The sequence below is a fragment of the Empidonax traillii genome, unplaced genomic scaffold, assembly GCF_003031625.1.
Source record: "Empidonax traillii isolate 1590-97213 ecotype Southwest subspecies unplaced genomic scaffold, ASM303162v1 scaffold138:size3245559, whole genome shotgun sequence".
Taxonomy (NCBI): domain Eukaryota; kingdom Metazoa; phylum Chordata; class Aves; order Passeriformes; family Tyrannidae; genus Empidonax; species Empidonax traillii.
In genome coordinates this window covers 1,790,729-1,802,890 of record NW_020955331.1, presented here as the reverse complement: position 1 = coordinate 1,802,890, position 12,162 = coordinate 1,790,729, and the positions used below count along the sequence as shown (strand labels likewise).

The 12,162-nt window shown below is 44.5% G+C and overlaps 1 protein-coding gene across 2 annotated transcripts in view; it reads right to left on the bottom strand.

Annotated features, from left to right (window-relative positions):
* Positions 1-1,816: 1,816 nt before the first annotated feature.
* The window catches only part of CCDC50 (coiled-coil domain containing 50), a 38,264-nt gene continuing 27,918 nt past the window's right edge, over positions 1,817-12,162 (bottom strand). For both annotated transcript variants that reach the window (XM_027883943.1, XM_027883942.1), the window contains exons 6-11: positions 7,340-7,446; positions 6,728-6,772; positions 6,098-6,196; positions 5,169-5,248; positions 4,041-4,138; positions 1,817-2,984 (exon numbers count right to left, since the gene is read on the bottom strand). In XM_027883943.1, the coding sequence (XP_027739744.1) occupies positions 2,965-2,984; positions 4,041-4,138; positions 5,169-5,248; positions 6,098-6,196; positions 6,728-6,772; positions 7,340-7,446 (449 nt within the window). In that variant the 3' untranslated portion in view covers positions 1,817-2,964. The remainder of the gene's footprint in view (positions 2,985-4,040; positions 4,139-5,168; positions 5,249-6,097; positions 6,197-6,727; positions 6,773-7,339; positions 7,447-12,162) is intronic.

Here is a 12,162-nt window from a genome sequence, read left to right as displayed (position 1 = left end):
CTTCTAACAAAACCTTAGGGTCCCCCTTTCCACAAGGGCTACGGAAAATTAAGACAGGAGAAACACTTAAAAGGGACAGCGCATGAATAAAGGTAGAGAGTAAGAATAAAAAGATATGGATGAAGGGAGGATACAGAGCAAAACAGCCCATAAAGCATTCAGCACTTCCTAAAGGCATCCAAGGAAGCAGCAGATGCTCCTTCCCTTGGGCTCTTTGTCTTTTGGTGCCATGGTTGGAGAGTTTGACTGGCCCAAGGAGGCCATTAAGAAGATCCTGCAGCTCCACAGAGCAGGCACTGAGGTGTTCTTCAGACTCTACCCAGCTTCCAAACTAAATCAACCAGAGTCTTCTCTCACATCATTTCTACTCACTCCCATTGAAGTCAACAACTTGGATACCACCAAGCATCCCTTCTGAATTAACAGGTTTTTCAAATGTCAGGGGCTCAGGGTCTTCGTGACTTTTCTAATTAGGGTAAGACAAGAGTTACATCAGCCAACTGCAATGCAAGAGAGTCCATCATAGCCAGGTAGAGAGGCCCATAGAGGGCTGAATTCCTGGCTGGCAATTTCCCTTTGCCTTTTGCAAGGGGTCACCCATTTTCCACAAGCACAGCAAGTACAAAGCTCAACCACTTCCTGATTTGGCAGGACTTTTCCCCATCCATTTGTCACAAGTGCACCAGGTGACACAAGTAGCAGTGCTGTTTGTAGGAAGTGTTAATTCATAAAACTGTACCAGGCATTCATTTCACAACAATAATTACTCTGATGGCAGCGGAGGGAAAAAGCCCACAGGAAAAAAAGAAATGGCATTTTCAACAGCAGAAATTTTGACTGTTATATGAAATACAAAAATAAATTTTTATAAAATAAAATCTCAGTAGATGAGTTTGCCACACTGGGCCAAGTTATCAAATAAACAAAAAAAAAAGGAAAACCAGGATCTATGTTGTTATTTTTCTGGATCCTTTTAAACAATGTTATCATTTCTGAATGAACAGAGACACAATGAGAAGAGAAAACAAGGTAAGGACAGTAAAATCTAGCTGCTGGCTGGGATATTTCCTGAGAAGCAGCAGCAAGCAAGACCTTGTAAGTCACTTAAGAACTCATGGAGGCAAATAAGCTCCCAGTCTGGAAGCAAGGGTATGCAGGGAGGGGGTAAGAGATGGAAGTTTCTCAAGCTGTTGGTCAAGGGAAGACATGGGTTTGTGCTGCAGCATTAAACTTGCCCCTCCAACTTATGCAAAAAAAACCCTGGCCTGTCTTTCCAGAGATTTGGCCCAGTGACTATCCTACCAAGGACAACAGCCAAGGCTAAAGCCTTACAGCTGCCTTAGGACTTGAATTGTGCACTAGAGAAACAGCAGCCAGCCATGCTCTCTTCCAGTTTATGGGTCCAGAGAGCTGTCAAGGCTCCCTCCCCAGGCAGATCAGTGGTGAGGGCAAGTAAAGTCACAGCTCTGTCTCCCCTCCTCTGCAGAGTCAGCAGCAGAACTGCAGCTGCTGGCAGACAACAAAGAGAATGGCAGGACAAGACTCAGTGCTGGGCCCTAAGGAAGATGGGCTGTAGGGGCAAGGCAGCCAAATTCACTGCTGTGTACTGGACTGGCACATGAACAACCTGCCTGTACCAGCTGAACAGACTCCAAAGCCAGTGTCGAAATGTTCAGCTTTGTAGTTTAAAAATACACCTGAAAATAAAAGCAAAAAAATTATTAAAAAGACAAAAGAATTTAAATGAGAAGAGGCCAAAATAAAAGGCTGTACAAGAGAAAAATGGTTTTCAAAGAGAGGAAAGCCATCAAAGCACTGCATGGGCAAATCTATACAGACAATAAACCTGTGGACCCTGCTAAGCCCTAGAGAGCAATAATTTTTTTATTCCTGACTGGAGTCTGCCTGGGGTGCTGGATGGAGCACTGTAGAGAGAAGGCAGTCAGCACAGACATGGTGCGGACCATTCAGTACTAGCTCAAGTTATCTGTAACTGCAGATTTTGAATTCAATGCCTATACGGCCCTCTTTCAGCCCCATGTTTCCAAGACATATGCAGGTTCAGATACAAGTACTGTACTCAAGTGCATCAGCAACCAAGCTAGGAGTTACAGAAGACCCTACTTGGCTTAGGTGAAATTCCTTGGCTTCTACAACACTGAAGCTCAAAGTAGGTGACCACAGAGGTCCATTCAGACATGTATGAGTTCCCAAATCAAAACTCACAGCTTCCTGAACTCCCTAGCATGCACACAAGGTCTAATTTCAGTTGAAACTGTCTTCCTTTTAACTGTTCTATCCTATATCTGGAGCTAAATGCCTAGATACACACTCTATCCAGATTTTTGGAAACCCTAGAAAGAAATACAGCAGTTTAATTCTGTTCCATAGGCAATTTCTTTGTCTCCGGTCCCAGGGTCTGGCCTTTGCTGGTGTACGTTTGAAGATGCACTCTCCTTCCTAGTATGACTGTAAGGTTGGGTCAGTTGTCTTATCCAACACAGGAACAAACACATTTCCTCTTACAACTCTTTTTGCTAAGCCATCTTAATACAGAAAGGACTTGTACTTCTGATGTTTCACTGTATTGCCATAACCCAACTCACTTCTTCAATTTTTCTCCATCGTACATGCATCTCAATTTGTCCTATTTGTCTAAGCTCTAGCCAAAGATTAAAAATAAAAATAGAAGGAAAGCCTCAAAAGGATGTATGAAGGAGCTGTTAAGCCAGCTGGTTGATTTGCACAGCTCAGTGGCAGCTAGATTATACTGCACTGCTTCAGTCATCACACATGAGTAAGAAACTGAAACAAGTAATTTTCCTTAATATGATGACACTTAAAGAGATGATCCTGGGAGTGGAGGGTGGGCCTCCCATCGGGTCAGGAATCAAGGAAGTTGCCTGGCAATTCCAGTAATATTTGCTACAGAAGAGTCAGTACGAAAGCAAAGGCTAGCACAGTTTACTGCTTCCTACGGGAACCTGGAAAACAAAACAAAGAAAAAAAAATCGGTGAGGCTACATCCTGGTGAAGAAACTACTACCTGCAGTTCTATTTTACTTGTCCTGCTGTTGTATTGTACTTGTCCTGCCATCTTGTCCATTTGGCTGACTTCCCAGGGACTGGTAAAGTCAAAGGCCAAAATGGGAACCATATATTTCATTTCCGAAGCAAAAGGAAGGATAGATCACAAGACAGGCAAACATTCACATTTCTTCTAAGGAGTGAATGGTGCTGCAGCCCCACTTCAGTCTCTTACTAAAGAAAACTGAATGAACACTGGGCTTACAGACTCATCTAAGTGCCATTAACTTTGCAGCTTACTTGATGAAAACAGAACACAACTTCCCCAAACTTTTAAATTTCAGAAAGGAAAGTGTCCACATGTAAGTCACAATAGTGGAGGCTCAATGAAACCTGAGAGACTGAGTTAAACTCTGACTGCCCTTTTCCTTCTCCAGAGACTCTACAGAAAAGTCTGAATGCCAATTGTGTGAGTTAAAAATCTCCAAGGGTGACCTTAACCACACTGCTCTGTGCCCAGTGATTTCAGGAAACAAGCCAACAAAGCAGTGCTGAGATGCCACAGGAACAAAATAAGCCTGTCCTCAGAACAGGCTGCTGTCTGATCATCCCATCCACCCGCCAGCCAGGTGATAATGCGAGATTGTCTTGGATTATTTGATACTAGTGAGTCACCTAAAATCCATCATGTCATTGTCTTAGTGTCATTTCTCCGTCATTTACTTCCTGGATTTACAGTCATTCATCATTAAGAGATCATAGAGCACATGCAGACAACAGTTTGACAAACCCCAGGCAAATCAATTGAGCTTTTTAGTCTCAGCCTGCAACGTGCTCAGCAAGTACAGCCCAAACACTGACCAGCATTACTCCCGCCTGCTGGGGTAGTAATACCCATTGCTCTTTGCTATTAGCATCGCTTTCCAATACTCTTTCCTGCAGGCTACTTGTTTGAGGAAAGCAGCTCACAACAACCCAAGTGCTGGGGCAGCCCTGGGATTGACTGATCCTACCTTTAGGAGAGTGCTCAGGTTTGGGGATCTGGCGCAAGGGGCTGGGCTGGCTTGTGTAATACCGAGAGTGTTCAAAGTCGTCCAGGAGAGGCTGTGACCTGCCAAGCACAGGGTAAAAGGAGTGATGGGAAATAGCTCAAAGGCATAACAGTGTGTCAAAAACAACATCTCAGCTGTCTGGTCTGTCACTGTCAGTTTGATGCAAACTGTGCCGGGCCTAGATTTCCCTCCTGCAGAGCAGCTCCTCTGAGCACAGCCCCTTACTGTCTCTGCAGTGAGAAATGCACAATATTTACTGCTTCTCCTGGACCTCTATCATTTAATAATGTTTTTAAGTTGTCAGGAAATGAAGAATTTCCATCATGAAGACTTATGCAAACCTCACTCAAAAGAGCAACATTTTGAAGTGTTTAATGCTTGCCCAGTTTTAGCCCCACAGAATTTTAATACGATCTCTCTTCAATCTCCACCTGAACACCTTATCCACTGTTTCTTTTGCAATATTCAACAAGAATTTCTAGGCTCCTTCACGGAATGGAAATCAAAGGCGCTGGGGTCACTTCCAGAGCCCAGTCCCTCATGAGGGGAATTGAGATAGTATCAAGAGATTTAGAAGTAACAAGGGGCTACAGCATGTTACCAGTTTAGGATCAGGCACCCCAAAGCACAATGCACTTGCTTGCAGGGGTTGTTCACATGCAGCAGTGGGAGCTGTGTACAGGGCTTAACTGGGAGCAAAGACCCAACGGAGCAGCTGTGCAAATGCATGGTGATTACTCCTTCCTGCCCAGAGATGACATTTGTTTTCACATTCCCAGAAGCCCTTTAACCCTCTCAGTGTTTCTCTGCCATTTAACAAATGTCATTGCACAAGCTCATCAATCTCTGTCAGTACAAGGCATGGAGACAAATATGGACAAATGCCATGAGCAGAGTGAGTGACGCATGTCACTGAATACCTCATGTGCTCTGCGCCCTCCATCTCTTTTCAGTGCTAAAACCTCTACTCCCCACCAATTCCCTCTTGGGTGGGTCAGGCTGGTCATCCCACTACTTCTCCCTAAGATTTAGCTTCTCAGCAGCTTCCCACTTGCACCTCCCCATTTTTGCTTGTCAGTTCAAGCTCACCTTGAAGACCTGTCGTTTCTGTGTCGCTGAGTTTCAGGCCCTTCTCTTGACCTTGAGCGCGTGGACTCTCCTGCATCAGGCTGATGGGAAGGAGGGAGATCTGTTCATCTGTGTGCCTTGCAAGAAACCCACCAGTGCACTGAGCCTGACACAGTTCCACACAGTCCTTTCGTGCTTGGTTTGTACACACGATTAACTACAGCCAGACATGCAAATGGCAATACCAGGACTAGTTTCCAGTAAACAAAACTAAGCCTCGCTGAGCCAAACTCAATTTTTGCACCAAATACGTGACAGCTCTGGGGGACCGTCCTGAAGCTGGGGTCAAACACAGTGTGTAATGACTGTGCACATGGCTGGGATGAGCACAAGGGACCAGCTGCATGCAGTTGTGCTCCTGCAACCACTTAAACACAGTAAGGAGGCTGAAAACATAAGAGCTACCTCCATCTGGCCCCAGGATTAACACAACATCCCCTTTAGCACCTTACCAGTGCAGACCATGAAATCTGTTTCCTATCCTCCCCCATGTTGGCTAGCCAAGCCTTTCTGGTATCACTCATGCAAAAACTTACTCACAATAGACTCTGTACTTTCATTACACAGCTAATTTTATTATGAGGCAGAGTGACAACCAAAGCGTCTGCATTGCCCTTATACAAACAGAACCAACTACGGCTTTCATTGCTACAGTCAGGATTCCAGCAGAGGGAAGGTCCTGCACCGGGAGGGCTGAGAGTGCTTCAGGAAGGCCACAAAGTGCTGTGACATCTAGTGCCAATCTCTCAGGCCAGATGCCAAAAGCATCTAACCAAGGAGGCAGCTTCAAAAGGCTTGGGAAGCAGCTGAATAATAGACAGTAAGACCCTTTGGGAATGGGAATAACATTATAGTACCTTATCTGTGGTGCCTCCTGAAGCTTGACATACCTTCCAATCTTGATCATGCCTCCTCTTTTCAAAGGAAGACTTTTCTCTCTCTTTCCTTAAAGCCTTTTTCTCCTCAGCCATCAAGAGTCGAGCGATTTCCTAGAAGGGAAAATACAGACAGTGCCTCAGACACTTTTATCGCTCTTGTGGGTTTGAATAACTTTCCCATGGACAGCTGCTGAATGGGAAGGGTGCAAATCTAGGATTTCACCCATCCGTGATCAGAAATCAAGTGACAGGGCAAAATTAAGACAGACATCATGCAGCAGGCCCAGTAGATCGCTGATTTGCCAGAACTGCATTCGCAGAGCCTTTCTGCCCCCTATTCCTTTTCCTTAATGGGGGAGGTGGTTCATCTCACAGCATCTTGCATAGTCTCCCTTGAGGCTCAGAAAAGAAATGCTCTTACAGAACCATGAACTTCCTTCCTTTGTCATGGCTGCAACAGGCCGTGGAACTCTGCTTATACATGAGCATATACATGAAACTCAGGTAGGAGCAAACCCCACTAGAGCTCCAAGCTTCCCCTACAAGGAGAGAAATGAACAACTAGAGGGTCAGAGGGAACAAGTGGTGTTTGGCAGCTTCCACAAGCAAAGGAATTCCACAAATATTTTACTTGTTGCTCACCTCATCTTGGGCTACTTGAGCTGCCTTCTGATCTGCCTCATTAGCCTGGGAAGAAATAGATGGGGGAAGAAAAAGCAGAGACAAAAGAGTAACATCTCTGAATTAGTCACACTCATTAGTCTACCAGCAGGGCAAGTAGATGCCCATACAAATACACAACCATCCTCTCCACATATAGTTAGCTACCTCAATACTTACAACCCAACACCAAACTGTTAGTTCAGCTTTTCGGCTGAATTTTGTCCTCTTGTATCTGCTAAGGAACACTACAATGGATTTCCCACTCTGCTGCCCTCTCTTCTCAAAGATGGGCACTTCTGGGGTGGCCACACTGACTATAAGCCATCTTCACCTGCCTGGAAACATTCATTTAATATCACTCTGCTTCAATAATTTAATTTTGGGGTGTTTATTTAAAAAAATAGGTCTTTATTGGCTGGATGCCAGCTGCCACTCCATATGTGTGTATGGAAGACAAAGATAATTACCAGAAAGTGCAGTAGCATTTTGGGTCTTAAAGTCACTCTCATATAAAAAAGCTTTACAAATTAAAGTAGTCATTGCTACCTACCTTAGTTCCTTCAAGTTGTCTAATGCATCCCCTCTACTTACCAGGAGCTCTTCCTCCTGCAGCTTCCGAGCAATCTCTGCATCAGACAACTCCTGTTCCATTCGGGGTGCATCATACATGGCTTGTTTCAGCCCCCTCAAATTAGTGCCTACAGAATTGTGAGAGAAAACAATCAACTCAACCATTCTCCACATGCTTTGGTAAGGAGATATCCACATCCTCTTCAGCTCCCCCTCAAGAGAACCAGAGACCACGACGACGTTGTACCTGCCACACAGCTGATTTGAGAGCACCTTTAGCTGAGCTGCAGCACACACCTTAGGAAGGTTTCTCTGTGCACACAAAAATAGCTGATACACCATGCCTTATGACAAATGCAACTATATGGCAGAAGAGACCATGTCCCTTGAAGTCTTTGATGACAATGAGGCTAACAAAAGAATTGTCACACTCTGCATCCATACAGATACACTGGCAAAACTGGGCAGCAGAGAGCAGCCCAACATCTGTTATGAGTAGAGCAGTCTGAACACACTGCTAGACCAGCATGGGACAGGCTCACATGAGATTTCAGACTATGTCTTCCTTGGGATGACCAATGAATTTTACAATTCAACAAGAAACAGCCAAGTAAGCACACTTAAAGTTCATATAATATTCAGTTCTTGCTTTGAGTATAGAGTTTTGTTATTTTAAAGATAAACCTGATTAACACCTTCCACTTCCCCAAGGAAGGTTTTCATACTATGAGGAGGAAGAATAATTGTCCCAGTATCTCCAGAGACAGACACCCATTATCATCCTCACCTTATCTGTAGGAAGATCAGCTATAATGGCTTTAAGCATAAGTTTCCTCACATTGTTACAGACATAGATCCAAGTCTCCTACTTTCACTAGGTTACCCCTACTTCCAGTGGTTTGAAAAGCAGAAAGATGGTTCTGGATCTCTAAAGACCCCAGTCCCCAAATATTATTGAACAAGAACTACACAGGTACAAATTTCCCAGAAAACTCCACTTGTACAGAATTTGGCTAGAACCCCATCTTACAAACAGCTGGACACCCAATGCCACTACTGAACTTTGCCCAAATTGAATTAAGTTGCCAGCAGGGTTTTCAATAAGAAGTGGATGAAAATTTCTGGGTTTTTTAGTGCTTTAGTAAAGTGTTCTCACTTACAGTTCTGCATCTCAACAAAATACAATAACACAATCCTAACATTTGGGGTCTTGTTAGTTTTTTTTTCTTCTGTGCAACCAAACCACTGCACAAAATGTATCATGAAAACAAAAGCTGGTAGTTGGTTAGTTGGTTGATTTGGGTTTTTTGGGGGGGTGGGGGAGGGAGGAGAGTTTTTTTCTTAAAACACAGGATACCAAGGGAACCATTCCCAACAATACCTTTTTACTCATCCTCTCCAATGCCATGGAACATCAGGACATAAACAGAGCAAGAACGTTTATGGCTAAAAAGAATCCCACTAAATCAGGGAGAAACCTGAACAGGATTAACTGTGTACACACTGCAGGTAAATATTGGAGACAAGCATCTTCAACAGAAGTGACACATATTTCAGATACCAGTATGGGGCACATACATCCCCATACACACATACACTTTCCCCATCACTTGGTTACCTGAGTCTCGCTGGCAGCCTCCAGCCTTCCCCTGGGTCACAGCATGTGGGGAGGGGGAACGTGTCCTGTGTCCTGCCCTTCTGCAGTGTCTTGCCTCACCCCTTCTATGATCATCTCTAAATTCAGCATCATGGAGCTTCTCATCATGTGCCATCCTGTGTGACGAGTGACCCTGATGGCGAGATTTGTGTTTTTCAGGGCGCACCACCCGGCCGCCGCCCTGATGCCAGGTTTCCTGCTCAGCCTCCAGTTCCAACTCAAGAAGTGGAAGGTGCTTTTCTCTGTCTTGCCTTGGTGGCTTTCTCCTGTGCTGTGCCTCATCCGCAAGTCTGTGCTCTGACTCCAGGTCAAGACTGAGAGGTCTCCTACCCTTCTCCCGGCCAGCTGTCCTCCTCTCCCGGAGCTCCCAGCTACGGCTGTGATCGCAGGCACCATGCTCAGCCTCTCTTTCCAGATCAAGGCTAGGATGTCTCCGGGACCTTCCCGGGCTGGCTGTTTTTTGCTCCTGCTGATGGCCACTGCTGGTCTCTCTCAGGTAAGGAGACCTCCGACGATCCTCCGAGGTGGAGTGCCCGTGTTTGGAGGCACCGTCAGCCAAAGGCGAGGGAGGTCCTCTGTGCTCTCTCTGGTGGTGCCTGCGCCTGTCATGACTGTGTGCCCTGTGAGGCTCAGAAAACTGCTCTCTGGGGTCACGCCAGGGGTGCTCTGAGCAATGGGGGGACAAACAACGAGCGGGTTAGTGGTGCAGGGGTTAATGGTAGTTCTGAGGCCAGACTCGCAGCAGGCAGATGAGGGTGCTTGATACAAGAAGCCAAAAATGCAGGCAAAGCCTGATGGGATCAGAAAAAATAAGAGGGACAGATAATGCTCGCAGGCTACAACAGGGGGCAGAGTGAAATGGCAGCAGGGCAGTACAGGAGGCAACAAGGCTGGAGCAGAAAGCACAAGTCCAGCCTGAAAGTATCTGAGCACCTCCTAGACAAGGACAAGCCAATATAGAGACAAATGACTTTTAACGATGCAACTGGGGCTGAAAAACAGCCAAGAGAGCACTTCATATCCTGATGACACATCACTGCTGCAGGATCTTGAAACCACCTGAGAAAGGCTTGCAGAGAAGGGCACAAGATGCAGGTAGGGTTGGGAGGCAAGAGGGGGTGTAATGCCAGGAGGGACCAAGCAGAGTGGTCAGGCTGAATCCCGGTTTATAAGCACTGGTGCCCTGCCCTGGCTTCAGGCACAGTTTTTTTATTAGTTTCACCTAATGGGGGGGAAGACCCACATAAAGCAGAAAAGGAGACGAGAGATAGGATTTTTGTTTCTTTAAAAGCAACAGGATGATGGATAGCTGCCGCATCCAAACAACTTCCACCACAGACTGTCATATATCTCTTGCAGACCCAGAAGTTTCTTCTTGCAGACCCTAGAAGGTCCTGCTCTTCTGTACTAAGTAAACATTTCAGCTCTGAATACAGACAAGGTTATGGAAATTTAAGGGCAGTATAAGATTTCACAAAACAGAGGCAACTGACCTCAGCAATGTAGCTAGAAAAGCTGCTTACTTGGCAGTTTGGTGGGGTTGTTTCCTCTGTGCTTTCCAGAAAACAGGTAGAAATTTTCTTTGCTCTTAGTTTCAGTAATAAACTTGAAACAGGTAGGAGGATGCAAGTCTACCTCTTTACAATCTACTAATTCATTTATTTTCCTATCAACCAATTTGCTAAGAAAAATCATTGCACTGAGTGAACTATAATCTCTCTACAGCGACTTTTCAAAATGAGAAAAGAGGCCTTAAAGCAGAGTCTGATTTGAAACAGAACTACACAGATAAACCCCCGCCCAAAAAATAGACTAAAACCCTGCAGCAGCAGACTTTCCTCAACTGCCAAGATGTTTCCTTTATAGTATCTAAAAATATTTAAAATAGATTTCACTGCACATGAACTACATTCTGTTTTAATAAATAGTCTACAGCCCTTACAATCCTTCTAGATTTCAGGGGAAGAAAAAACAAAACCCACACCAAAACTGAATGTTTCCTTCAAGTCATTCTACTCAGAAAAAACTTTTTCAGAGCCAGCAAAAATACAGCCTACAGAAAATCCACCTTGAAAACAAATCTGTATGACTTGTATCCAGAGCAGGTGTATTTTTAGAAGTCCAAAAACTGTAACAGGAACTGCTATGTTTGGTTTTTTAACTTGTTTTTTTCCCATGCAGCGTTAGATCATTCATATGATTTACAAAAAAACAAATATCCAATAAAACAATCTGACTTACTGAACAACGGAGAACAGAGCCTGAAAGCAAGAGCCAGGTTTTGAACAATACTAACAAAGGTCTACGAATTAATTCAATTTTGTCATTAAGGAAAGCTCAATAAATACAGCAGCAGACAGCAGAAAACACGAAAGAGCAAGGCATGGCTACACTGGGAAAGGACTGCTGCAGGTAACACAACCATGCCAGACAACCCAAGCAAAAGACTTGTTTTTGGGGTATCTCAGGGTGTTTAACTCATCAGCAGGTGCTGGGTCCTGCAGCAGCTTCCCAAGGGGCTATGTAAACACTCTCTAGATCCTGGTGTTACTCTCTCGAGCAGCAAGTGACTGAGTGAATACAAAAATGTTTTTCATGGCACAGACACTTCTGGAAGGAACACTACCTTTTTTTTCATGTTTAGTTTTCCACTTTTAAAGAGCTTAGACTGCTTTGGAGCAATAGCCCACGTGACTTCAGGATGTGGATAAATTTTTGTCAGCTGATTTGTCATAAAAATCCATCCTGTCTTACCATCTCTGCGTGGCAACAGTATTACCTACATTGTATTTTTTCAGAGACTTGTCCCATTTAATTATGAAAACCTGAAGTGTGGGTTGGCCATAAGAACTCCAAGATGCTTTTTTTTCCCAGCTCCGTACATGTTGCAGGACTTGTGGTCCTGAAGTTTCCATGTGGTTACTGCTTTGCACTTACTGCTTTGTATTTCCTTGTCTATTTCTGAATGTCTTCCAAATTGAAACTAACTTGTGTAAGTTCAAATGCAAGACTTGAAAACTGCCAATGGCATTGATGTTAAAATGAGAAGTAAGAAGTTTGATCTTCATCTTCACAATCTGTTAATCAAAAGCAACCCATCTTTCCCACCACATTTTTGAAGGAAGAACACAGGAACCACCACCAGTGCACAGCAAAGCCATTCCCAGATTGCTCCATAATTAAACAC